The following is a 27,238-nucleotide window of genomic DNA, read 5'->3' as shown; positions in this document are numbered from 1 at the left end:
AATGGTAGATGATTCCTACGGCAACCAGACTTCGGACAGCCTACGTTAATAGCAGTTGTTCGAGTGCACCAATTACAAAGCCCCACGTTATTGGATAATGCAACGCGTCACCTAATCAAACGCTCGCACAAACTATTAAACTGAGAATAAATACACCCAATCTCTTCCGACCAATTTATAACCAAAGTCCACTAGGGTTTCCAAACAACCTGAAATGCTATCCATTTCTTAGGGCTTTCAAGTTTCGATCTTTTTTCCTCGTAATCTCCCTCTATATACCCAACTAAATAAATCAGCAGATTCAAATTTCGTTTAATTTCATCAAAGATTGAATCTGTTTTTCAATTTTTTTTTTCTGTTTAATTTAAGCTGGGAATTCTATTTTTTTGTTGATTTTTTTATCATACACAAATTATGCCTCCAAGAGCGGCGAAGAAATTGCCCCCGGGGCCGGGGTCAAAGAGGGGTGGAAGAGGCGGGAGAGGGGCCGGGAGGGCCCAAGCCAAAGCGCAAGAGCCCGTTGATGAACCTATCAAAGTAGAGGAGGTACGTGCCGTGGAATATAAAAGGTCACCGCCGCCACCTTTCACGGTGGCGGAGTCGAAGAAAGAGGCGAAGTTGGAGAAGGAGCCTGAGGTTAAATCAGTGGACAACGGAGTTGCTTCTCGGAGAAGTGAGTAATTTAACTCTCAATTTCTGCTATTTTTTCCTATGATTTGAACTCTCAGTAACTTTACCTGAATTATTCTGATAACTCGTATGATAAAATTTTGAAAAGCCCGAATATCTACAAAATTGCTTTTGCGGCTAATTATATAAGTCCGAGCTTTCTGTACTGAAGCTCATTGAATATCATTAGGTTTTTTCTTCCTGAAGCTAATTTTATATTTTCTGTTTATGTTTTGTTTTATTTTTGGGGTAGGCAAGAACGTGAATAGGTTGTATTTTGGGTATCTTCTCCAAGAGAATGTTGCTTTTTGTCAGTTGCGGAATGGAAAAATTGTTAGTTTCAATTCTGACTGTTAAAATTCAGTTATGTTGGATAATAAGTTATTGAGGCAATTAAAAGCATGAATTCTGACTATTTTTTATGGGTCTGCTGATTTGGGTCTCTTTTGACAAGTGGAAGTGTATCTTTTAATAGCTTTTAGGTATTTTTAGAGACGTTTCAATGCTTTTTTGTTTTTATTGGTTCGGATACAAATGAGGGAGGCGGTATGCGCAAGTGAAGTATTGGGTGAGAGTTGCGCTGCTCTAATTTATATCAGGACGAGGAAAAGTTCTCTGTTTTAACTTTTGATGGCTGGATGACGTCATGAAATATTTCTAGATGGTGCATATACATGTTTCTACCAATAGCAACTGATTCTAGCTTCATTGCATTATCATTATTGCTTTGTGAAATAATTCAATTCCAATTTTCATGTCAATTCTATTTGTGGTAACTTCTTTTCACTGTACTTCTATCTTCTATATGTTTGGTTTAAAGCTCCTGATGACTTACCCTAAGGATATGTTCTATTGGCGGAAAGAAGACCAGAATCCTCCATTTTTTTCTATTTCCCGATAAGGAACCAGTTGTAGCCAAAATGGAAACTACAAAAGGTTCTACTTGTGTCTACTGACAAGAAGGAAAAGAGTGTAAATTCTAGTTTTGGACATCTGTGCGCCTAGCTACTTGCTATCTTGTAAATATTACTGCTCTCCGGGATGTTCAATAAACCAGATTTTGTTGTATACCAGTGAAAAGTCTATTATAGGGGAGATACACTTTTCATCAAGCATGATATTGTTTCTTTCTGGATTTGATATGATGTGATCAACAAATCTCATTTTTAAGTTGGTTATGAATGGGAGGTAGAATTTATTGTGGTTTCATTCTGCTGACTGGCCTGGATAACTTCATCTCCTTTCTAACAGAAGATGACGATGTGAAAGAGTCTGGTGATGAGTTTGAAAGGGGTGAGAGGTTAGATTTGGAGGATAATGATCCTGAGTATGAGCCAGAAGAGTATGGCAGTGTTGACTATGATGAGAAGGAAATTGAGCAGGAGGATGCTCGAGAAGAATTGGATGAAATAGAAGAAGACCCTGTTGAGGAAGAGGCTGACATAGTTGAGGAGGAAATTGAAGATGTTCAAGAGGAGCTTGAGGGTGAGGAAGATGATGAGCATGATGTTGAGGAGCGTGCTGAGATGGTTGACAATGAAGAAGAAGAGGACCACCATGAGCTTGTCAAAGAAAGGCGCAAGAGAAAGGAGTTTGAGATTTTTGTTGGGGGTTTAGACAAGGATGCTACTGAGGATGATCTTAGGAAAGTCTTCAGTGAAGTTGGTGAGGTTACTGAAGTTAGGCTGATGATGAATCCTCAGACTAAGAAGAACAAGGGATTTGCCTTCCTCCGTTTTGCAACTGTAGGACAAGCTAAACGAGCTTGTTCAGAGCTCAAAAATCCAGTGGTATTTTTCTGATTCTTAGTTCTGAAGAAAACTCAATTTAGTTCATATGTTGAATTACATTTTTTGGCAACCCCAAATTCCAGGTGCATGGAAAGCAATGTGGTGTTACTCCAAGTCAAGACAGTGATACTCTATTCCTGGGTAATATTTGCAAAACGTGGACAAAGGAGGCTGTAAGTAGTTCAGGACAAATAAATGTTCCACAATGAAGTGTCAATCTTCGTGCTTTTAATTATTAAGATAAGATTTGTTCATATGTTGTCTTACTGATTTTAATGTGCTTCCAGTTGAAAGAGAAGTTAAAGCAGTATGGCATTGAAAACATTGAGGATCTTACATTGGTTGAGGACAGTAACAATGATGGACTGAATCGAGGCTTTGCTTTTCTTGAGTTTTCTTCTCGTTCTGATGCCATGGATGCTTTTAAACGTTTACAGAAGAGAGATGTTGTGTTTGGAGTTGATAGGCCTGCTAAGGTTTCTTTTGCAGATTCCTTCATTGACCCTGGTGATGAGATCATGGCTCAGGTAACAGACTCAGACCAACATTTCTACACCAACTGGAAGGATCTTGTACTAGGGTGGTTTCCTTTGATCCTTGTTTCTTTTTCTGTTCTTCTGGTGATCATTATGCGTGACAATGACATTTGGAGAGCTTTAGATATTGGATTTGACGGGATAATTTATTTTGTGGTGTTGAATTTTTTTTTTCTGCGTTGACATTTTTTTGCCCAAATATTTGCTAGGAAGGGTAGTGATGCATTTTGATTTGGTGGAGTTTAATCTGCAGATTTGGGTTTTATCTGCTTAGTTTGGGAGTAGTTTAGCTTCCCTTGAGGCTTCAAATACTAAAGTCAAAGCTGGATGGTTCGTGATTATTTTTTATGTTTCTGCATTCAGGTGAAAACGGTTTTTGTGGATGGGATTCCCTCTTCTTGGGATGAGGATCAAGTACGTAAACTTCTGAAGACCTATGGTGATATTGAAAAGGTTGAGCTTGCACGCAACATGCCATCGGCCAAAAGAAAGGATTTTGGATTTGTCACGTTTACCACCCATGATGCTGCAGTTACATGTGCCAAAAGCATCAATAACGAAGAGCTGGGTGAAGGAGATAGCAAGGTGGGTTCTTCATTTCTTTGGGTTCTTTTTGTTGTTTTCAAGCTGCTTTACCAAATTATGCTCTTTCAGGCAAAAGTTAGGGCCAGATTGTCTAGGCCACTTCAGAGGGGCAAAGGAAAACATATTGCTCGTGGGGACTATCGACCTGGCCGTGGGCCTGTTCGGGCTGTAAGGGGTCCATGGAGCCGTCCAGTTCCACATGCTATCCCTGTTCGTGGAACAAGAGGTGTTCCACCACGTATGCCACCTGTTGTGGATCGTGGATTTAGAAGGCCTGCTGGTTTCAGAGATAGACGCCCAGTTATGGACATTCCACCACCTAGGGCCAGAGCTGTGGCTCCCCCTCCAAGGTCCTATGAGAGGAGACCACCTGGTATGCAGATATGCACGCTTCTATATTATATTCAAAGTTGCTGTGTTGGTATATTATCATTATTGACATTTGCACCTGCCCCAGTTGAACCATATCCTAAGAGTAGCTTGAAAAGGGATTATGGTCGCCGTGAAGAGCTTCCACCAAGGAGTAGAGCAGCTGCAGAGTATAGTTCTAGAGTTCCTGCTGACAGGCGTGCATCATATAGGGAAGACTATTCATCTCGTGGATCTGGCTACCCTGATCTGTCTAGAGTTCCTTCTCGTCCAGTGCCAAGAAGGGATTATGTTGATGATGGTTATGGGCAAAGATATGATAGGCCACCTCCAGCCTACCGTGAAAGCCGTGGCCGGGAATACGATTCAATGCCTGGGTCAAAGCGTCCATACAGTGCCTTGGTAGTTAATTCTTTTGGGCTGTTTGATATTTGATCTGGTGTTTGTTTTTTCCCTGTTCATGACTTTGGTAAGGCTGCAAGATCTAAGTTGACTTTGTTATACATGCAAGGATGACGTACCTCCACGCTATGTGGAGGCAGGGGTACGCCAATCTCGTGCTCGTTTGGATTATGATCTTAGTGGCAGTGGCAGTGCTTCTCAATATGGGGATGCTTATGGTGATAGGTAATATTTTCTTAAACATCAAGTAATTTGCTTTCCTTTATCCAACTGGAGTAATTTGCCTTTTTTTTTTTCCATGGAGTAACTTGCCAGTGAGATTTGGGAAGTTATTGATTTAATTTCAACATCTATTAATTGATTTCAGACTTGGGAGGTCCAGTGTAGGATATGGTGGTAGCCGAAGTTCCATGTCCAGTCAAGATTCCCATGGGCTTTATGGTGGCCGCCAGGCCATGGGATATGGTGGAGGTTTGACCTAGTTTTGCTATACATTGATATATTGCAAAATTGGCCTTCAGTTTTTAGTCTGCATTCATATGACACACATGATTGATTCTGAATCCATTTGCTCTATGAATTCATAACTGTACAAGATGAAACTTTTTTATGATGTCTTGGCATTTGGTGTCATGGTTTGCAGGCTCCTATAGTGGTAGTGATGTTAGTGGGATGTACTCATCAGGCTTTAGTGGTGATTACATGCCTCGTGGTAGTGACGTAAGTTTTTTGGCTTCTCTTTTACGGTGACTTCCTTTTTCTATGATGCTTATTTGGAGCGGTCAGGCATGCTTACCCTCTTTGTCATCTTTTTTTTTTGGCCCCATTTCTGTGAACTGCAGGTTGGTGGAAGCTCATATTCTTCACTCTATTCTGGTCGTGGCATGGGTGGTAGTAGTTATATGGGAAGTGGTGGTTCTGGATCTTACTATTGAGGTATGTGATTTTGTTGCTTCACGAGTCATGGCTTTATATTTATAAGATATTTATAAGTGTCAACTAAGCTAGATAGGATTAAGCTGTCTGCCCCTGGATTCCCATTCATTTTAGTTGTGGTAAAGGGAAGTGATGAGTTTTAAGTTATGTTTATGGTGCATAAGAGCTATCTGTGAAGGAGCATCTTGGTTACTCGTCAACTTGTATGTACAGATCTGATTTGACAAAGAGGCTAGGATTTTGTGGAACTCTGAAACTCATTTTGATCCCATCAGTTTGAGATGTGAAGCCTTTTCGTGGCTGGAGGAGAAGAGAATTGTACAAGTTAATCTGAATGGGACTGTATTGCTCCAACTATACTTAGGCAGTTTGGATATTCCATCGTCTCGTTCATTTCTGCTGTATGGAAATTTGCAAGAGATTGAGAAGAAGAGACAAAAATTAGTGTTTTCAAAGTATATTTCATAAAGGAAATCCCCCTGTAAGATATGACCAAATTTACAGAGCGAGTAGGCCCTCTCTAGTATTTGTTTCCATTGACAGCTGGTTTAGTTCGAAAGGTGGGGTTGCTTTACATGTGGTTACAGACGGTACTTATTTTCCAATGCAGTATTTGCAGATTAAAGTATCTCAAAGCACCATCCAGATTGAAATTGATAAATTGTTTCTCAGGTTCAGCCCTCAAAGCAATATGATAATCATTGCAGAGATTTGAGTACTTAAAATTTTCAGTATCGTTGTGTGCTAATTAAGCAACACGGATGGATCTTTTAGTAACTTGTGTATTTTTTGTACTTGTCTTCTTGAGCATGGGAGTTTAAGATGGCATGCGAGTATGAACTTCAGCCTGAAATTAGCACATGCTAGGAAACAGTGTCCAGTTTATTAATAAAATATTAGGCTTTGTGTGCCCATCTTAGGTTTCTGCAAGATGGACATTTTCTTTAAGGACGAATTCAGGTGAACTTGATACAGAGGGTTCTTCTCAAAGGATTTTGTTATTTCAAAAGTTGATTGATTTTAGCTTTCTTAGACATATTTTTTAGTGAAGGCAACCTTTTGGAAGAGTGCAAGCTGGGAACTTGGTCTATTACTTGTCTTGGGTGCCTCTTGCTTGCTAGCATGGTTTTATCTCCACGGGACTACGATCATTGCTAGAGTTACAAGTCCAATTTTAAGCTGTCATTTACTGTTCTGTTTTCCTTTGATAGCGGTTTTACTGATGGTTGCTGAGAGGGGGTTGGGTTGGAATTTATTTGATTTTTTTTTGATGAATCACAAGGATGGTTATAGTTCCCCTTGCAAAAGTACACGAGGCCATGGAACATTAGTATTCAACTTCACATACAGCAAAGCGATGGGGTTATTGTAAGTTATGTAGAGCAATGTAAATTGTTTGAAAGTTAATGGGTGATAGTAATGCAGTTATCGAGGAATTTTTTGCATTCCCTTTTGGCGTCAGTAATCAACCTGTTGTGGTCATCCCCTTAAAGCTTTGCTCGTCTGGCAGATCATTTTCTCCCCTTTAGAAATACTAACTTAGCAATGTGTGTAGAAAATGCAAAATGCTCCTCAATGTCTTTCAATATTTCAGTTTTTCACGTCAGATGTTAAATGGTTCGTACTCAAGACACTCAACGAGGATTGTCGATAATAACCAGCGAGTGCACTTGGCTTGCGAATTAATATTGAAGCCTGAAGAATTCAGGCAACCCTTATTTTGATATGGTCAAGCAATATTTTACCTTAAAATTACGCAATATCTCTTTTCTACTTTAGGGATGTTAGATGTAGTTTTGGTACTCTTTATCTTTATGATATGTAACCCGATAATATATTTCGGCTATTATAGAATCTCATTTTCACTTCTCTGCGTGTTGCCTTTTCATTTATTCTCTACTGTCCTTACCAGGCCTTTCCTTTTAACAGAACTGAGGTTTAATATATCGATACTCTTAGGTGATTGGGTCTGCATGGTTTAGGTCTCTTTATCTGGTTAAAATTTTCTGCCACGTTCTTAAAGAGATTAGAATTTCTAATGAGGGCAATTTTTATGCTCTTTTGTGGTGATATGAAGCATTTTATTATTACACCACCACAGCAAATGTTCGTCCTTTTGTGAATTTTGATTTTCCATTTTTTGTTCGATCATCTAATCTATATATTTGGTATTTTTATCAGTCGAATTGACTATTCTTACTAGTTATCAGTCATGAAGAGCTAAAACATGTATATTCAGTAAAAAGTGATGGATGGCTTATGATTGGCTTCCTTGGTCTCTCTATACTCGCCATCTGCCATTGCTTAACTAGATGCTACTCTTTCTTGATGACAATCCAACGGCCTTTTGTTTTCGTCCTAGTTTGTGGCTGTATCAACCAACTGAATTGTATTTGCATTTTAACCAGCGGGAAGTAGAATTTCAATGTTTATTGGGCTATGGGTAAATAAAATGACTTGAAACGAACGACCGTAAATTTCTCTTAGAATCCTAGTCCACAGCTTTATCTGAGCATTCAACGAGCAACTCGTAAGAAACCGGGTGCACGAACGACGACGTTGACAAGAGCTTTCACAAATAAATTTTTCAATTTTGTGCGTTTGGGCTAACGTTCGGCCAGCAGTTTTTTTTTCCTTTCCTTTTTTCTCCAATACGAGTAATAGTTTTCCAATGATTGCCCTGGGGGTGCACATGGGCAGATTGGCCGGCGACATTTCTGCCAATCGCGTGAAGCTGACTTTTCCAATTTGTGGACTTTTGACAATTGACGACGCATTAGTGTTCCATCCGTTGCAGTGGGACACTAGCCAAATGAAAGTGGTCAAAGTCTGGCAATCTTCTTGTAATTGATTCAATCAATTGTAACTGAAGGTTGTAATACAGCAATCAAGAAACAGAAGAAATAAACTGAAAAGCACTTGATGTCATGTGTTAAAGCGAAAAAACGGCAGCCCAAATAGTAGAAAAATTTTCCATTTAATTTGGATCCATCAATTTTTCAAAAATTAATTTTTTGAATATTATAAAATTTGTAAAAAGTAATCTAAAAGGTATTCTAAAAAGTAGTTTAAATTTTTTTAATGTTTAAAAAACTCTACTATTTTTAAATTTTCCAAAATATATAATAAAAATATTTCAAAATATACTCTAAAAATTCTACTACAGTAAAATTTTTCAAAAACACCTCCTAAAAACAGCTAATTTAGATGAACTGAAAGTTGAAAACTGTAGGGAGGGGTTTTTATTGCTTGTAGAAATTATGCAGTCTCTCAGTGCTTTGAATGATTAAACAATCACTGGTGCAAAATTATGTCGTGATGGGATGCAAACTCTCTTAAATTCTTGGCTCCTTCGGATGCGTGATGCACCTCTGGTGGTCGTGACTTCTGTGACCACCAACAGCTGATAAAACGTACATCATTTTCTTTTCCTGTTCTAAAGTTGAAAAATCATTGGAGGAGGCCGGAAATGAAAATAAAGAATCAAAGATGACAAAGGACTCTTTCCCTCCTTCAGAACAAATTATACAACAACAAATTCTCGCTGTGGTCCTTGTTGTGTAGTGTTGTGGTTTCGTTGGCTCGCCCATTGTCTTGCTGCGTGCAGACAATCTTTTGCCCCGATCATCGGCAAATGGCTAGGGACATGTCTTGCAAAGTCCTGACATTGTGAGTTGGCATTTTGGTTGTCTTTGTTGCAAGCGCGACATCGAATTCTGTGAGCCCTTAAGCTAAGCCGTCACGCGACTCCAAGTATAGAGCCGCCCTTAAACCTTTTTTTTTTTTTTTTGGGCTGTGGGGGTTGGGGGGGGGGGGATGAAAAATTTAAGATTACGTGGTGATAAACACAATTTGTTCAATCAATCCTCACACATTGACAAAGAATTATATGGTTCACGGAATATGCAACGTACCTTTTGAATCGGGGAAAAATGGAAAATAGTCCTTTTTTTTTTTAAAAAAAAAAGAGCTAGTATTTAAATAATATGAATCCTTTTAGCATTAAAGAACATTTATTTACTTGGTGCAGCCGTTCACACTAAGAGTCAACCCTTCAATTAGGGCTGTAATCGAGTCGAGTCGAGCTCGACTATCGCCATACTCGAGCTCGACTCGACATACAAGAAAGGTGCTCGAGCTCGAGCGTGTAGTATTATTGGAGCTTGGGCTCGAGCTCGAAACTTGCTCGCAATACTCGAGCCTTATCGAGCTCGGTCGAGTTCGAGTTACTAAATTTCATTTTCTTGATAATTTTTGCACGAAAAGATATTATTGCCCTTTTAAAATTTTTATACGATTCAAAACATTTTGTAAATTCAACAACTCTTTTGGGTATAAGAGTAATTTTATAATAATAATAATATATTAAATAATTAAAATTAAAAGGCTCGATAAGGCTCGACGAGCCTTCGAGCATCGCTTTTGGATGCTCGAACTTGACTCGTTTAGCTTATCGAGCTACTCGAATTCGGTCAACCCGAGTTCGAGTCAAGCTTTTGACTGAGTTCGCGAGCCGCTCGGTTTGATTACATCCTTACCTTCAATATCAACGGTGTTGGGAAGTAATCAAGAGAAAGAACAATTATACCTATTATAAGAAGAGTATACCAGTCAGCATGACATCAACGGATCCGTGGCGCAATGGTAGCGCGTCTGACTCCAGATCAGAAGGTTGCGTGTTCGATTCACGTCGGGTTCAAAACCTCGGTTTCCACCGGATCCTACCTTTTTGCCCTTTTTTTTTTTTTTTTTTTGGTAGGAAAGACTTGCATAAATAATAAGGAAAACCTTTTTGCCCTTTGAATGAACTCGGGCCTACATATCAATTGGTTTTTGACTCGTGCACAAAAAGTTCAACAGCGTCAGCTGTGCACAAAAGTTCAACAGCAACACACACACACACACACATATATATATATATTAATTTTTTGAGATTTAAACTGTAAACTAGACATAATAAGTCAAAAAACCAACAGAAAAAAGGAAAACAGAATTATAAACGGTACGGGGTGATACTCGAATAAATCCCAACATGCATCAACAACTCAAAATGGATATACAGTGCCCTAACCTTTCAATTTGAAGACGTATATTGGTTGAAAGAATGGGTATATCATCTGTTGCCAATTAAACAGTGGATTAATACATTAACAATCTGGTGTACAAAAAAAAAATTCAAATTTAAAGTGGAATTAAATAACATGCATTCAAATGTAATAATGTATACGCTGTCAATATATACATGATAAATGCTTAAAAGAAAAAAGAATTGATATATTATCATCCAACAAAAGAAGCGGACAATGAGACATTGGTTTAGGGGTCAAAATCTTAAATTCTTTTCACATTTTATGTGAGTTAGTTTGAAATAATATTGAATTATGATTTCTACCATTTTGCAGGTTACTTTATAATATGTGTTTATTATTCTCACTGTTGTGGATCTTTGTAATCCTAAAAAAAATTAAAAACAAAAAGCAAAATCGCAACTTTCAACCTTTTTTTAAAAAAAATCTTGTTTTACTTTTAGAAATTGTCGGGACGTGAATTGGCTTGCCATTTTAATAAACAAAAGACTAACTTTTTTTTTTTATTTCCCATCTTTAAATACAAAGTATATTTGTTATTCTGTAGGTTGGTTTGTGTTGTTATTGAATCATAATTCTTACCACTTTTATGGGTTATTCTGCATTATAAGTTATTTATATTACTCTCACTATCGTGATTTTAATGTGATATAACAATTTCAAAAATAAAGCTTAGAATTAGGGGTCTAAATTAACCAAATTACTCGACTTGGGTTAGTGAGTAGCTTGAACAAAGACTCGATTTGAACTTGGCATTTATCGAATTCGAGTCGAGTTCGAACCACTTAATAAGGTAATCGAGTCGATTTCAAGTAAAAAAAGAAAATCAAAACTTGAGTACTCGTTGAGCTTTATCGAGTAGTATATTTATAATATAATTTTAATTATTTATTATAAAATTATGAAATTTATTTAAAAAGTTTACTTAAAACTCGATTGAGTTCAATTTGGTCGAATTCGGACTCGAGCTTGAATAAGGCAAAGTTCGAGCTCAACTATGAAGAACTCGACGAGCTCAAGTTCTAGTTCAAAAATTTTTACTTGAGTAAAATTCGAGCTTAACACAACTTGATTGCAGCCCTGCTCAGAATATCAAGACGAATTTCATTTTGATTAGAACCTCAATAGCAAACCATGCACATTAACTAAACGTTACACCTTTTTTTTTTTTTCTTCCCTTTCTTTCTTTCTATTATTTACTAAACGTAACACACGAGTTAGGAATGTAGGAGGACCAAGTCATGACCAGTCACGTGATGTTCATGTGCTTCTCTTTCACAAAAATGGCAGAGCCATGCCCCACCCATCTTGTAACACCTCCCGCGGCCCTCCACATCCCATCCCAGCCAAGCCCAACCCACACTTTACATTTTACATAATCAATCAAAAGGGCCGCAAAACGCCTTAAAACACTTCCCCCCACTAATGACCGCTGTAGCCATTCACGTTCGCGGTTGGGGCGGTGCGGTGGGCGCTTTAACTAAATTCCATCGCCATTGATTCAAACGACCCTTCCCCCCTCCCCGCCCACAATTCCAAGTTTCAAAAGCCAACGACAACGCCTCAGTCAAACTCATCGAACCTCCTCCTCCAACTCCCATTAACTCAAAAACCAACAAAAATTCTAACCAACCCCACAAAACGTCCCCCAAAATTTATACTCTGGGGTGCGCAGCCTTGCCACCCCTTACGCCCCCCTGGCGCACGTTAGCCTCCCCCACCACCCCTCCCTTAGCGGTGGCCTCATCTCATCTTTCTAGATCTCCAAGTCAGCCGCACAACCCCCCATCCCTCTCCTACCCCCCCTTCCTTTTATACCTAATCTCCTCTTTCACCAATAATTCATTATGTCACAACCACTTTTCTCCTCCTCCTCCCTCGGCCTCTCTCTTCCACCTTTTGCTATATTGCCCCCATGGCTACCTCGTCTCCGTCAGCCCAAGACCGCTCTACTCCCCCGCTTCTCGAGGGCCCACCGGCCGTGACCATCGCCACCGCTGCTGCTTCCCGCCGCCTCCCTCCGCCTTGCTGGTCCCACGACGAGACCGTAGCTCTCATAGATGCTTATAGAGATAAGTGGTATTCCCTCCGCCGTGGGAATCTCAGGGCCAACCACTGGCAGGAGGTCGCCGACGACGTCGCTTCTAGGTGCCCCATCGGCAACCCCAAAACCGCCGTTCAGTGCCGGCACAAGATGGAGAAGCTGAGGAAACGTTACCGTGCCGAGATCCAACGCGCCGCCCCCTACGGCGGATCTAAGAGCCACAGGTATTGCTCCGCCTGGGTCCACTTTAAACGCATGGACGCCATGGAAAAAGGTCCCAATTCCTCCGCCGCGGCGGAAGCCGATGAGGATGAAGAAGATGAGGAAGATTCACATGTTAAGCCCATTGGAGATATATATAACACCAATAGCTTGAATCATACGGGCAGTTATATCAATAATAATAGTAGTAATCGGAGTAGTTTTCATGGGGGTATGGTGAACGGGGGCACTGGGTTTCGAATTAGGATCCCGGGAAGGGGGAACGTGGGGCCTGCCGCGGCTGCCAAGGTATATAGTAGATTTGATGAGATGGGTGGGCAAAACCCTAACCCTAACGCTGGTGTAAATTATGGGTCTACTAAAGCTTTGAGAGATGGGTTTGGCGGGAGAGGTAATATCGGGAAAAGGGTTGTCGGAGGTGATGTGAAAACGGGAGACCCGTTAGCAGAAATGGTGTCGGCCATACGGGTTCTGGGAGATGGGTTCGTGAGGATGGAGAGGATGAAGATGGACATGACAAGGGAAGTGGAGGAAATGAGGATGGAGATGGAGATGAAGAGGACTGAAATGATTCTTGAGTCGCAACAGAGGATTGTGGAAGCATTTGCTAAGGCGATTTCGGAGAAGAAATTGAAAAAGGTGAAGAGAATGCAGAATCAAGAGGGTTAGATGCTGGGATGAAGATGGATTGGGTTGGTGAATTTTGTTGTTTTGATCAACGTTTTGGCGAAGTTCATGTTTAGTGAAAGTTGAGAACTTTGATTGTTTTGGGCAGCCTAGTGCTGTTGGGATGATGACTATTTGAGCTGGTTTCTATACTAAGTTTAGGAGGTTTTCATGCTTGTTTAGACCAAGGACTTCTAATTTTTCTTGTTACGTTAAGTAGGACTTGGGATAGTGGTAGGTTGATCTTTACGTTGGTGTAGCTTCTTAGTTAAATGGCTACCTTTTAATGTAATGTACTAGTTATATCGTCACTGAATGTATGAGGGCAGACTCAATTGTTTGCTTTTTTCTTCTGTGTTTGCTTACGCTGCCAATTGTATTAAGGCCATTGTCTTTGAGCTTGAAATATTGGCTGTGATGCTGTTAGAAACGAAATGCTGGTGTGCCTTGATTATGTTAGATTATTGATAAGCTGATGCCATTGGTAGAAAAGCACTGGAAAGTTTGTAGAGATATTGCATCAGTATGGAGTGGAAGCTGTTTATGTCATCGCAAGATTTTTTGTCTGAGCTTTGGAAAGATCACGTGGCTTTCAGACGAAGCTGTACATATCTATAGATGTGGTGGTTATTGGTTACCTGAATATTCTTGCCTGTGTGAAGATTGGCAATAGCTGAAGAGTTAACGAGTTTGATGGTGAATTATACATATTTAAATCTAAGATGTTGGAGTTTACATGTTGATTTATTTTGATTGAATTGGTTGTGTTTGGGGTCTAGTTAAGTATCTAATCCTTTAGTTTGCTAGATGCAAGTTGATGCATCTGTTTATGAGGCCGAGTCATCATGCCAATGCATTTAACCTGTTGGATGTTACTTTGATAACAGAGAAGACTATGGTGGAAGGGTTGGAAAAATGTGATTTCATCTTGTTTGAGTGTTGGTTTCTATGGATCTGATACTTGAGTTGCTCCTTACTCTTAATTTTATCGTGTGCCTTTTCTCACTCTCTTTCACCGTGCACACAAACTCACTGGTACTTTTGGCTGTAAAATACTGGCATCATAATGTTGTCGTAAGGGAGTTTGGGCAATCTGATATGCAGATAGTTTTATTTTGTTAGGACCGTTGAATATGCACATAGATAAATGTTATTTCTTGATAGTTAGTAAATGTTATGATGGTTTTGCAAAGTTTGATGAACCCAATAATATTTCTGGTTGGTGGCAAAGGGGATTTGCGTGCTGCAAGCCAACACTGTTTAATTTTATTGTTAATGCTGGACATGATAACATCCTTTAGAGCTGCGAGTCATATTGCTTTTTGAATCTGTTCCAAGTTGAACAGTGGGCTTTTTTCATGATGAACATGAACCTGGAGAACTTTGTGGTGCTGCCTACCTTGTTATTTTCTGATGCTCAACTAGTGTTTCATCAGGTATTGCTCTTGCAATTTCATTTCCTTCTTTGCATGTGGCCAGCCCACCTGGGAAGAAGTCACTGGCTATTGCCTATTGGGGGTATGGATGTTGTTTCAAATTTTAATCATCTTAACATCCTAGATCTGCATTCCCAAGTCTGAGTCTTACAGGATTTAAGGGACAATTCCTCACATCATTTGGGAGGTTACTTCGTTGAAGCATTGGTACTTTGGCATCTTGTACAGTTTCTTGTTGATGGACAAATCGTATTGTTTAATGTGCAAAAGAAGCTTGAACAAAAATTTTTTTTTGGAGGGGTGGGGGTGGGGGTGGTGTTGCTTGGAAAGTGGAAACAACTCTTGAAGTTTCCACTCATGCTTTAAAGTAATTGAATACTACTATCTTGTGCACTTCGAATGCATTGGACAGGTTTGTAAGTTGGTGTTTACCTGGGTCCTCTATGTGGTTGAGCACTTGAGCCTAGAGCCAATGAAATCACTCGAGTCATTAAGCATTAAGGGTGCTGACAATTATGCTACAAATGCTGGGTCGTTTTGCCCTGTGCCCTGTAATTTTTTTGTGTTGCTTGTCCATCTTCACCGATCAAAATTAACACTTGGTGTTTTTGGAAATGGAAATGTTGATTGAGGAATATTGGATGAACTGGTGGAGATTACTGATAAACTGACGAGAGTGAAATAGATAGAAAACTGTTATGATGGTGTATAATTTTTGACTGATAAATCGATTGTTAGAGGAGGTTTTTTGGGATTTAACGAAAGTTTGGTAAGTTAAATAGGTAATATATAAGGTTCTTAATGAATGTTAATTGGATAGTTGACATCAACTTTGACAACTGGCCTTGGGTTATCGGATTGGTTGAGTGTGATTGGTCACTGAGGAACTGGTAAAAAATTCTGTAACTTGCTCAATGACCATAAAATTTGCCGTGGGTGAAGTGCTGCTCTCTGCCCCTTCTAAATCCACTGGGCAAGAGCAAGACCCGGGGTGGTTGCGGGTCGGATACCCGTCCCATTCACCATTTGATTGATCCGAGTCGCACCTTGCAGGTCAGCCATTTTCTGATCCTTACTCGTTTCGTTGATATCTGATTACTGGGTACCCGTTGAGATAGGGGTCGAGTCAGTGGGTATCCGTTCCGTCCCATTTATCATTTAATTTTTTTAAAACAATGATTTATACTAATTTAATTTTATATTTTACACATTCATCTAAGATTTAATAAATTTTTTTTTCTAAAAAAAGGTTTTTCACCAAGAAACAAGCATGTGAAGCGAATATAAGATAAAGGAAAAAAATTAAAAGAATTCAAAATCAATAAAGTTTGAAATAACTAGCACAATTTTTAATATATATGTTTCACATTAATTAAACTTTTTTCTATAAAATATAAGATCATGGCCTCTACAAATAAATCTTGTAAATAAACTATAGTCTTCCATATTTGTAATGCAATTTGTTCAATAAAATTACTTATTTAGTTCTAACTTATAATTTTATAATGTGTGTATAAAAGTAAAAATAAAAATAAAAATAAAAAATATATATGCGGGGCAGATCGGGTATCTGTGAGTTTTTAATTATGTGACCCTAACTCGCCCCACATTTTAGTGGGTACCCGACCCTCTTTTGACCCGATCAAATAATAAAAATCGGATATCCTAATTTTCGGATCGAATCAGATCGGATACGTCGGATTTTCGAGTTAGCGGATAATTTTGCCCACCCCTAGGCAAGACCACTATATTCTTAGGCTAACTTTTCCTGTACATGCTTTTCTTTAGGTTTTTCACTAGGATTATAGAAGCTATTCTTTAACATCTGGTATAGAGATTGTCATTTTGGCACCTAAAACCACTAGTACTGGAATAGTACTTTCATGGAGCTGCATTAGCTTTCGACAATTTGACTAGAATTATAAAAGCACTCTTTTGGAGTTATGGAAAAAATTTTTTTGGGTAAAATAAAATCCCACTATGATAACGTCAAAAGACACAAAACTCTCCTTTTTTTTTTTTTTATTAAATCCCCACATAACCAATGTATATTTTTAACTAAGGAGAGGAGATGAAGAGAGGAGGAGGGGCAGGAAAGGGGGGAGAGGAAAGGTAGAAATGGGGAAGAGGAGGAGGGAGGGTGAAGTGGGGAGGGGTGGTGGGGGGGGGAGAGAAAAGAAAGGGGTGGTGGCTGGTGGCAAGAAAGGAGAAGGAAGAGGGAGGCGGTGGTGTTGGTGTATTAGTGGTGATTGCGTGGCAACGGAGGAGGAAGAAAAACGAAAGAGAAAAATAGGAAAGAAAAGGAAAAGAAAAAAAAAAGAAAAAAACTAAGAAAAGAGGGATGGTGTTGTAAAGGAGGGAAGAGGCAAGAAATAATTTTTTTTAATAAAAAAGAAAGAAATATAAAAATATAAAATGAATTATAATTTTGTCAATAAAAAAGAATATGACCTGCTACATTACTGGTAGTAGGTTAGAAATCACTTTTTCACTTTAATTAACAATATAAGGTAGTTATACGAGGAATTTTTAAAAAATGGGGAGGTTTCGTATCTTTTGGCGATACATACCACAACGAAACTCTATGTATTTTACCTTTTCTTTGACATTTTTGGTTGTCAGGACTCAGGATGTAACTTTATCAGCTAGGCGAGGCAAATGTCTTCAACTACGGTCTAGAGGTCTTATTCAATTCAAGTGTGTGAAGCGGATTGGATTGCTGAATTATTTTACATTATATTTCTCTTTTATCATAAACATATTTTTCAATCCACCTTTTTATATTTTTAATTATTTTTTTATTTTACATAATCACATCACAAAAAAATACTATAATAATTATTTCAAATAATATCCAAACACATACATTGCTTTTATCATATTGCTTAAAAGAGGAACATTGACCCAGAGAAAGGGTTGGGATCGGATCACTTCTAAGTTATAGGCTACGAATCTTAGAAGTAATTGTCCACGTTTCATATGAGTATAAATGGATTACCCAATAATACCTATTTAATAAATAGATATTATTGGGTAACCCATCAAATCTAATTAACTCATTTAGAATTGCCTTTCTCCACCCATTTTTTTTTTCAAAATTTTCATTTTGTCATGATTTTAACTACTTTTGTTTCATTATTATTATTTGTTGGTTTTATCTTATCATTTTATTTTCTCTTAGTTTGTTAATTTGTTCATTTTTCAGTATTACCAATTTATGACAAGTTTTAGCCTTTTTTCCTATCTTTTCAAAATGAAATTTTAAATTTACACACGAAAAAAATGATAGGGGTCGAAAATTTTTTTTGGATTAAGTTTTTTTATTAACTTTTATAGTACTTAATTCAAAATTTTATATTCTTATTATTTAATTATTAAATAGTATGTAATTTTGCGACATAGAGTACATATGAAAAAAAATTGATAATGAGACTTATTGAGCATTATAAGTAAATATTTAAAACTAACAATGAGTGCAAAGAGTGGTATAAATTAATAACTTAGTTTGCAAAAATAAATTTAAATGAGTTTACAAAAAGTTAAAATAAATGGGTTATAAATGAATAATTGGGTTACCCAATTCATTTTTGACTTACACATTTACACCCATCTAATTAAATGGGTATAAATGAATTGACTCGCTTATACCCATTACTCATTTTAATTAACTCAAACCCGCCCAAATCATCTATTTTGACACCTCTACAGACAGTTTAATGAATTACAATCAGGTGAAACTCTAACCTTCTTTGACATTTTTTTTTTTTTTGTGTGGCATCAATAACTTTTATATAAACTAATTTATTCTAATCTATAGAGAGGGGAACCTAAAGAAAATATGTATAAGGAGATAGTAGGTATGAAAAGAACCAGACTAAACCAAAGGGTGTTCTACCACTTACTTTGAACTTTTTTCATTATAGATGGGAGTAGAACCTCCGACCTACGATCCAGAAAGGAAATTAGTCCTTTTAAATTCCTTTTTGGTGGCCCTTATTCAAACCTAGTGGTTTCTAGTCTTCTTTGACCACTTAACCTGATTTCATCTATGATACAACTTCTTGTCTTCTAGCTCCATTTTCAAGGTCAACGCAAAAGGATTAGTTATTTTATCCTTTTGACTTGCATAACAAAAAGAATGATAGGGACACAAATGTTTCAGTATTTCCTCCAGAATTTTCCAAGAACGAAGAGCTAAAACTAAATAATGAAACCTGAATCATTCAAGGCCCCTGTTGCAAGATTACCCAAAGAGGATGGATAGGAGGCTCATCGAAGCTGCGCAGACAGGAAATGTTCAAGACTTGCATAATCTCATAAAAGAGAATCCCCTCGTACTCAGGTCAGCTCCATTGGCAGTTTCTGAGACTCCGTTGCACATAGCTTGCATAGGAGGCCACATTGATTATGTGAAAGAGGTTTTACATTTAAGGCCGGAGTTTGCTGAAGAGCTCAACCAGGATGGATTTAGCCCCTTGCATATTGCATCAGGTAATGGGGACATACAAATTGTGAAAGAGCTTTTGCAGGTAAATTGCTTTCTGTGCCTGATCAAGGGAAGAGAGAGGCGAATCCCGCTTCATTATGCTGCGATTAAAGGCAGGATTCATGTCATCCACGAACTGCTTTCTGCTTGTGCCGAGTCAGTTGGGTATGTGACTGGACGAGGTGAGACAATCCTTCATTTGGCTTTAAAGAACAACCAATTCGAGGCCTTTGAATTCTTGGTACAGTACCTGATACGGTCAAACAATCGGGAGATCTTGAATAAGAAGGACCATCAGGGTGAGTCCATTTTGCATCTTGCTGTCTCGAGAAAGCAGTATGAGGTGAGTCGCAAACGTGTTGAATATTGGTTCACTGTCTCGTGATGTTTTAAAGTTCAGTAACTGAAATTACACTACGTTAGCAGGTAATCGATTTCATGCTCGACAAAAATGTTTTTCATGAGGGCAGAGTTGAGGTCAACTCGTTGAACAAGAGGGGTTTTACGCCTATTGATAGCTTACTATCTGAAGGGGGCGATAGAGAAATAGAGGAAATGCTTAAAGCAGCTGGGGCTAGAATGGCAGCAGACTTGCAGTCACCTCAAAATGGAGCATCATCTGATAATTTGGTCGTCACAACTCAGAGTCCATCACCTTTCCAGTCAAGGAGAGTGCGCGCTCAATCTCCCTCAGCGAAGTTGCTAAACTATTTCAAGTTTGACAAGCTTAGAGATTCTCCAAATGAAGTGCGAAACACATTGCTTGTGTTAGCTGTGTTAATTGCAACAGCAACATATCAAGCTGTGCTTAGTCCACCCGGTGGCGTTTGGCAAGACGACTCTTTGCCTAGTCAAGGTACAGGCACAAACGCCACATCCACCAAACCCCACAAAGCTGGAGAAGCAGTAATGGGCACTCACCGCAAGACTTCTTATGGTCTTTTTCTGATTTTTAATTCAATTGGATTTTTTATGTCCACTTTCATGATAAACGTTCTCACTGCTGGATTTCCCTTAAGAATGGAGTTGCAACTCTCTCTTTTGGCGCTTATGGCAACTTATGATACTTCCATGGCTGCAATATCACCAGATGAGGACATCACTTTGTGGTTCACCATTCTATCCGCAGTTCTGCCGGTGTTGATACCTATAGTAACCAAGATAATGAGGGATCATTGCAAGTTACAAAAGTTCAGACTACCATGCACAAGCCCTGCAACTGATTGAAGATGGAAGATCTTCAGCATTTATGTATCTACTTTTTTAATCGCCATTCTGCACTTCTTTAATTAGATCATTAGGATAATCATGTAAATTTATTGTGAGTTTAATCTCATTATACTATATATTGATCTCTTTTTCAGTTCTGATGGAAGTTCTCCAGTTCTGATGATGTTTTTCAGCATGTATGTAGCTACTTTCTTAATCGCTGTTCTGTATTTCTTTTGTTGGTTCATTAGGATAATCATGTCAATTTATTGTGAGTTTAATCTCATTTTACCATATATTAATCTCTCTCTCTCAATTTCTGAATTTTCTTTCGTGTCCTTAAGGAGCTAACCTTTTGCTAGGCCGCTAGCAACCTGGAAATGGAATGTGTACAGTTCGATCCAGTCTGAGAACAAATTTGTTCTCTTAGTGTGAAATAGCTCAGTGCTCACAACAATCTCCCTTTTAGAACCAAGGAACCAGTTTCATGCTTTAGATTCATTTGCTCAATCTCTTCCTAGTTTTGTTTCTCATTTAGTTATCTCTTGTTGTTTAATTAGCTATTCTCAGGCAGACAATACGTTTTCAGCTTTCGGTAATTGAGCTACTTTTTATTGAAGATAGTGTCATTAAAGAGAGAGCACTGGTTGATGCCACAAATATAAATTGTTTTACAGGAAATCCGTTCTCTATCTAAATTCTAATCATTTCATTATAGCTTTTTGTGCAGAAATAAATTCTGCTATTTTGTACCAGCCTACCAGGTGAATAATCATGTTCCTGACACGTTTCTCTCTTTTAAAATTCAAAAATTCGTGTGGACCAGTTTTGAATGGTTTTCATGAACTTGGCAAGATGTATCAACGTGTTCATTGCATTTCCTTCCACCTTCATCACATTATTATTTTTATTTTTAAATGAGTTTTTTGTTTTAAACAACACTCGATCTGTACCATCTGAGTACACCTATTAATAATTATTATCCTCTTTTTTATTTATACACTTCTCTTAATTGACTTTACTTTTTCAAAAATATTTATCACTTACCGACCGTGTATTTTAAGGATCATCTAATGAGTACCACAAATCTTTTTGAATTTTCTTGGGCTGGTAAAAACTGGCTTACGGGTTAACTAGTAATTTTAGCAACGGCGGCTGAGAGGGCGTTGGACTGGGCAATTGAGATTATTCAAAGTTGGAGGGGAAAACGCAACAAAAGAATAGGAGGGCGGTTTCAAGAAAACCAATGCGCAATACCCACGTATACGCTGGGATTGATACGGCAAGAATTTTAGAATATGCGACAAAGACCAAGACCAGCTCTTCAACCGGGTTATTCTTGCCAATTTCCACTTAACAACCGCGGGAGTTGGTAGACGCAAATTACTACGTTTTTGAATGTGATTGAATTACTGGTTCCTAAACCCAAATTTTCTAAATGAAACTATTCCAAGGTAGACTATGCAAGTACATATATCTTGTTCAATGAGGCAATGATGCAACTGTGTGCATGACCTTCGGCCAAAAATTCTGCCCGTGAGTTTATTAGTTCTTGTCAGAAAGTGATATCCTCTAGAATGGAGAGCACAAAATTGGTTATTGAAGCTGCTCGAGAGGGAGATACTGAGATACTAAACAAACTGCTTCAAGAAAATCCATCCCTTCTTGATGATGTTGCATTTGGTAATCCTCCGGAGTCTGTTCTACATGTTGCAATTAAAGGTGGACATGTTAGATTTGTGATTGAGCTTATAAAGCACAACAAGAAGCTGGCTAGAGAATTTGACAGAGGTGGTTTTCGGCCTCTAGATGTAGCTGCAATCATGGGGGACGTCGAAATGGTGAAACAAATTCTGAGGTTGGATCCTGGATTATGTCTTCTCAAAGGAAAAGGCCAAAGAACAGCTCTCCACTATGCTGCTAGTAAAGGGAAAGTTGAGGTTATAGATGAATTACTTTCCACCCGCCCTGATTGCCTTAAAGATGTCACATTTAGTCAGGAAACTGCACTTCACCTGGCTCTAAAATGCTACCAATTTGAAGCATTTAAAGTTTTAGTCAAGTGGCTTGAGATTAACAAACTGCAATCAATCATAAATTGGCCTGATTTCAATGGAAACACTGTTTTGCATATTGCTGCTTCAACGAAGCAACACGAGGTATACTTAGACCTATATGTAGTCATTTTACTTCTGCGATCTTTAACTAATTCAAGTCCTGTAGGCTTCTACTATACCTTTATACACAACCCTTTCAAGACTTCAATTGATTTTGATTCAATAAGAGGAGTTCAGTAGTGGAAACTTATGCTTTTACTGAAAAAATTTTCACATTTTTCAGTCCATAGAATTGCTACTCCTCTGCAAAGGCATCTGTGCAACCATCAAGGTGAATGCCAAGAACTTTAAGGGTGTGACAGCTGCTGATATTCTTGATATTGTGATGGAAAGACCCGATGATTTTCATTCAAGACAATTGATCTTACAACATGCAGGTGAGAATCATTCAATAAGTTCTGTTTCTCAGGCCAAACATCAACAAAATATAGCTGATCATCAGTCACAACCATCGAAGGACTGGTTCAACTACTTCAAATTCCAGATTCAAAGAGAATCCCCAAGCGATACGCGCAATGTACTATTAGTAGTTGCTGCCCTGATAGCTACAGTAACCTTTCAGGCGGGGATAACCCCTCCATCCAGCATCTCAGATATGTCTAACCAGCCAAATGATCAGAATCAAGCTGGTCCGCCACCAGCATCTATTTTACCTCCGTTCAGACAGCGTAATCCTGTAGCTGTTTCTGGTATTGCGGCGGCCTCCGCAATCTTTGGCTCACATGCTACTTCATACTTATTCTTGTTTTCGAATTCCTTGGGCCTCGCAGCATCGCTAAGCATCATAATTTATCTCACCAGAGGATTTCCATTCCAAAGAGAGCTTCTGATATGTGTATTTGCTATGGTGTTTAGTTATGGCTTTTCAGCAAGTGGTATTCTCAAAGGACAGAAACAGGAAAAAGAGATGGCAGGCTATATCCTTCTAACAGTTGCCTTCTTGTTACCATTTCTAATCCGATGGCTACCAACCTGGGGTAAAATGGCTTGGAAGAAATGTGCTAGAAGAAGATTTTTCAAAGTAAACATCTTGCCTGTTGACAATTGATGCGATTGCTATGACAATTCTTTACAAAAAAAATACAAGATTGACTTGTGTAGGTGTGTTACCGTAAAGCTCCATAAATTTAAAAATTAAGTGTGTCAAATAAGAGACGGTTGCGTGTGAAATTTACATTTTTTAATTTAATTTTCTTGACTTATCATGGACATAGTAGTAGCTATAAAGAAAAAAAACGATTCGTGTATCTACAGATATTTGGTCAAGGTATGCCTTTCTATTGTAATAGAGTGGCAAATGGGAGTAGATGTTAAATTATACGGGGGATTGTTATTGTCTTCTTGATGTGAAAAGCAAAACATCTCGGTTGGTATTTGATAAGAAGGGAAAATCAAAATTGCGAATAATTCCCTTATTAAGTTGTAGCTTCCACATGCTCGTATTTTGGGTGGAATACTTACCGATTTCATGGAATTTAAATGGAAACTCCTTTGAAACTGCAAGCTACACACCATGCCATGCAAATTTCATAGTGGAGAATGGCCATGCTCATTCTTTTCACGGGGCACGCCTAGTACTAGTCATTGTATGGTTTTAAGCAAAATTTTTTTAAGCAAAAATTACAAAAATAAAAATAAAAATCCTGCATTTGCTATGGAAAATGTATGGTTTTTCCAGTAATATCAAGACAATAAAATATTTGAAGCGAATAACGTGAACCAACGTGGTGCATACATTCATGTAAAACAAAAATTACACTTTCCAACATAAAGCATCTCAATTGGTGATAAAGTTTTTTTTTATGACACTTTCTTTAAAAATAGGTAAATATTTTTGCATTTTTTCCAAAAGAAGGTAGGAAAACAAAAATGCCAAACTTTTTTTTTGTGGGAAAATATTCCCCAAATAAGCCTAAAAACTAAGGTAAAAGTGTCAATTGGTTCCTTATGATATTGATTTTTAGGTGGTAAGGACGATGAGTGATAATTGTAGAGGTTTAGGAGGACGTATTAAGTGATATTGCGAAAAATTTCAAAGAAAGTAGTGACACATTAGCAATTATCTTTTGTATTGACACATTCTTAGCTTTGACTTACAACACAATATACTTGAAAAGCGTCGCAATTGGCTTACTTGGTAGAAGCAGTAAGCATGGATACATATCTATGCAGGTCGCCAAGAAAATTTTAAAGGCCAACTAAGTACTTTTAAAGTTATTGTTGGATGAAATATATGACACTAACTAAGAAATATTTAAGAATATGTAAACTAGAAATGTCACCAGGTGCTTAAGCTCCGAAAATGATGGAAATGGTTGTCCCCTCTTAAGACATGCACGTATCTGTACTTGTAAAACTTGGAGGAGATATTACTAAGGTTTGTTTCTATGACCCATTTTAGAAACACAAACCTTGTTGAAGACATCATGAACCGCAAAATATTTAAATCATCTACAAGTTTTAGAAAAAAAAAAAAAAAAAGAGTACCTTAAATAAGTTACTGGTGGCAAAATGGTTAAATGGATGGTGAAGATAACACAAAAAAAAAAATGTTTTAGGTGTTTTAGACAAGCATCAATATGTTTCCGAAACAACTGCACTAACTACGATACAATTTTAGACATACCTAGAAAACACATTATACGTATGATATAATGTTACTTAAGTCTGAAGTCTTTTATGACTTTTCACATTAATCATATGTTGCAGGTTCTTTGGTCTTTGTTGGCTCCGTGTCTATTAGGCTTATATGAACCATATGCGAGCTATATTTTTGGACAGCACTAAGCTATTCAGCTAGCATATTTTTGACCGCTCAACTATTTTTTATTTTCAATTGGCCATTGTTGTGGGAAAAAAAAATGTGGATGCTAATAGTCATTTTGTCCAATTAATCGATAATCCAAATGGAATGTGTGCCATGTGCAATGCATATGACAAAAGACATGGTTAAATTTGTCCTGTTCATTTTTTATCACCTTGTCTCCAAAACATGAGAAAATTATGTAGTTTTAGCGCTTTTCCTTTTTTTTTTTTTCCTTTTCAATTTTCACCTTCTTCCTCCTCATTGAGTTGGAACAATTGCTAGGCATGGCAACACCACAAAGGCCGCGTGCTGCCACCACCCACCATGCACCATGTTGGATGGTGGTTTGAGAATCGTCTTTTCCACAACGCGATTCCAACATCAAATTTGGCCAAAATTAAGTATTGCAGCTACCAAAAATGTTATGTCAAGGTGCTTCCTTCTCTAGATTTACTCAAATCAAGTTCAAAGACAAAACATTTATACCAAAAAGACCACAACAGATTATGATTTCAAACATAATAGACAGAAAATGACAGCCCAACCACATGAATTTTTCTTAAGCATTTCATTTCTTTTTTGTATCAATTAATTTGCTGGAGAATTTGATATTCTGCCAATAAAACTGCAAACGATGCATTCAGAAAGAGAAAGATGTGATGAATGTGACTTTTGCATCATTGAGAATAATAAGGAAAGGTTCATTGCTGATATTATGCGGCAATGCAATCCTTCAATTCTTTAGCAGATTTGGCAAGTATCATTATCATTACTATATAAAAAGTATGATGGATCTTGACAATAGAGAGTGTAAGTGTAAACATATTTTGATATTAGTTTTTGTTAGGCCTAAATTCCCCTCATGTCTTTTTATTAGAGTTATTGCATTTCAATCGTGACACTAATAAGAAAAATGAAAAGTTTCAATAAATTACATCTAAAAAATGTTAGTAATTAAAATTAAAAGCTATCCATTTACAACTATATTCAACAATCATTTTCTTTATCTCCAATTATTGTATGTGTTAAAATTATCTCCAATTATTATATTCTTGTGTGTGATAATTAAAGCTAACTGTATTTTATATACGTATTGGTTTAGAAGAAAACCCCGATTAATAAGAAGACAAAATGTTATAAACAGTTAATGAAAAAATAAAAGGTTAAATTGATGATTAAATTCACTATATTATGTCATATTTGCTAAGAAAACTTTAAAAAAAGAAAAGGTTTACAACTACTTAAATTGATAAAAATTTATTGTATGCAAATCATAATTTTTAGTATGTATTTTGCTCAGATTTTGTTGTATACACTGGTTTGATACAACATAGAAAATTTTCTCTCCTTATTGTTACAAAATATGCAACAATTTACTTTAGATATGATTATCTTCCTTCTTGAGAGTTCAATAAACCTTTAATTACTTTGTATATAATAAACGTTTTCTACAAGTAGCAATTGCTTAATTTTGTTTATTATACGGTTTCTTAGCCAATATTATACTAACAATTTAGTTTAAATATGATAATCTTCCATTTTCAGAGTTTTTATAACTGTAGAATGCATAATAAACTTTTAATTGCTTTGTACACAATAAACATTTTGTAAATTACCAATTGCTTAATTTTGTTCATTATATAGTTTTTTTGTTTATTTTATGCCAATAATCAAATTTGTGCACAGAAATTTAATATATTAAAGGTTTTATTATTATTTATACATTAAAATCATAGTTATTAAATCCGACCCGACCCAGTGGTTGAACCAATCAAATCGGTAGACTGGCCATGGAACCGGGCCGGTTTAACAATTGGATCGGAGTTGCACATGAGTCGCTTTGAACCGTTTGACCTGAACAATCGAACCTGTGACCCG

General features: G+C 37.5%; 4 protein-coding genes and 1 non-coding gene across 7 annotated transcripts; all 5 read left to right on the top strand.

Annotated features, from left to right (window-relative positions):
* LOC113732026 (uncharacterized) lies at positions 1-7,156 on the top strand. Of its 2 annotated transcripts, none has more exons than XM_027257615.2 (12): positions 1-673; positions 1,921-2,459; positions 2,543-2,632; positions 2,747-2,986; positions 3,359-3,580; positions 3,650-3,953; positions 4,038-4,351; positions 4,461-4,576; positions 4,719-4,822; positions 4,995-5,071; positions 5,194-5,287; positions 5,501-5,915. In XM_027257615.2, exons 1-11 carry the CDS (start codon positions 415-417, stop codon positions 5,284-5,286), a joined length of 2,358 nt encoding a protein of 785 aa, XP_027113416.1. In that variant the 5' UTR covers positions 1-414; the 3' UTR covers position 5,287; positions 5,501-5,915. The 2 variants fall into 2 exon arrangements, with proteins under 2 accessions (XP_027113416.1, XP_071936143.1); XM_072080042.1 differs by lacking the exon at positions 5,501-5,915 and adding an exon at positions 6,882-7,156 and having other exon boundaries at positions 169-673.
* A 2,758-nt stretch (positions 7,157-9,914) lies between these two features.
* On the top strand, positions 9,915-9,986 carry TRNAW-CCA (transfer RNA tryptophan (anticodon CCA)). Its single transcript has one exon. It is a non-coding gene; the product is annotated as a tRNA-Trp (tRNA).
* A 1,787-nt stretch (positions 9,987-11,773) lies between these two features.
* LOC113732025 (uncharacterized) lies at positions 11,774-13,741 on the top strand. Its single transcript, XM_027257614.2, has one exon. It carries the CDS (start codon positions 12,290-12,292, stop codon positions 13,307-13,309), a length of 1,020 nt encoding a protein of 339 aa, XP_027113415.1. The 5' UTR covers positions 11,774-12,289; the 3' UTR covers positions 13,310-13,741.
* Positions 13,742-18,884: 5,143 nt separating this feature from the next.
* On the top strand, positions 18,885-20,654 carry LOC113729528 (ankyrin repeat-containing protein BDA1-like). Of its 2 annotated transcripts, none has more exons than XM_027253817.2 (2): positions 18,885-19,571; positions 19,655-20,654. In XM_027253817.2, the coding sequence occupies exons 1-2, from the start codon at positions 18,999-19,001 to the stop codon at positions 20,453-20,455; spliced, it is 1,374 nt and encodes a 457-aa protein (XP_027109618.1). In that variant the 5' UTR covers positions 18,885-18,998; the 3' UTR covers positions 20,456-20,654. The 2 variants fall into 2 exon arrangements, with proteins under 2 accessions (XP_027109618.1, XP_027109617.1); XM_027253816.2 differs by having other exon boundaries at positions 19,652-20,654.
* Positions 20,655-21,876: 1,222 nt separating this feature from the next.
* On the top strand, positions 21,877-23,892 carry LOC113729687 (uncharacterized). The gene is made up of 2 exons (XM_027253940.2): positions 21,877-22,596; positions 22,778-23,892. The coding sequence occupies exons 1-2, from the start codon at positions 22,015-22,017 to the stop codon at positions 23,600-23,602; spliced, it is 1,407 nt and encodes a 468-aa protein (XP_027109741.1). The 5' UTR covers positions 21,877-22,014; the 3' UTR covers positions 23,603-23,892.
* The last annotated feature ends 3,346 nt before the right edge of the window (positions 23,893-27,238 follow it).

The sequence above is a fragment of the Coffea arabica genome, chromosome 2e (assembly GCF_036785885.1).
Source record: "Coffea arabica cultivar ET-39 chromosome 2e, Coffea Arabica ET-39 HiFi, whole genome shotgun sequence".
Taxonomy (NCBI): Eukaryota; Viridiplantae; Streptophyta; class Magnoliopsida; order Gentianales; family Rubiaceae; genus Coffea; species Coffea arabica.
Note: the sequence above shows the minus strand (reverse complement) of the source record. Positions and strands in the feature narration are given on the sequence as shown.

What these genes read in the sequence shown, in the direction of transcription:
- LOC113732026 (XM_072080042.1), top strand. Translation starts at nt 415, where the DNA reads ATGCCTCCAAGAGCGGCGAAGAAATTGCCCCCGGGGCCGGGGTCAAAG. An exon ending in GTGATGAGATCATGGCTCAG is followed by an intron (nt 2,987 to 3,358) that starts GTAACAGACTCA and finishes TTCTGCATTCAG; the next exon opens with GTGAAAACGGTTTTTGTGGA. An exon ending in GGGGATGCTTATGGTGATAG is followed by an intron (nt 4,577 to 4,718) that starts GTAATATTTTCT and finishes AATTGATTTCAG; the next exon opens with ACTTGGGAGGTCCAGTGTAG.
- LOC113729687 (XM_027253940.2), top strand. Translation starts at nt 22,015, where the DNA reads ATGGAGAGCACAAAATTGGTTATTGAAGCTGCTCGAGAGGGAGATACT. An exon ending in CTTCAACGAAGCAACACGAG is followed by an intron (nt 22,597 to 22,777) that starts GTATACTTAGAC and finishes CACATTTTTCAG; the next exon opens with TCCATAGAATTGCTACTCCT.
- LOC113729528 (XM_027253816.2), top strand. Translation starts at nt 18,999, where the DNA reads ATGGATAGGAGGCTCATCGAAGCTGCGCAGACAGGAAATGTTCAAGAC. An exon ending in TCTCGAGAAAGCAGTATGAG is followed by an intron (nt 19,572 to 19,651) that starts GTGAGTCGCAAA and finishes ACACTACGTTAG; the next exon opens with CAGGTAATCGATTTCATGCT.
- LOC113732025 (XM_027257614.2), top strand. Translation starts at nt 12,290, where the DNA reads ATGGCTACCTCGTCTCCGTCAGCCCAAGACCGCTCTACTCCCCCGCTT.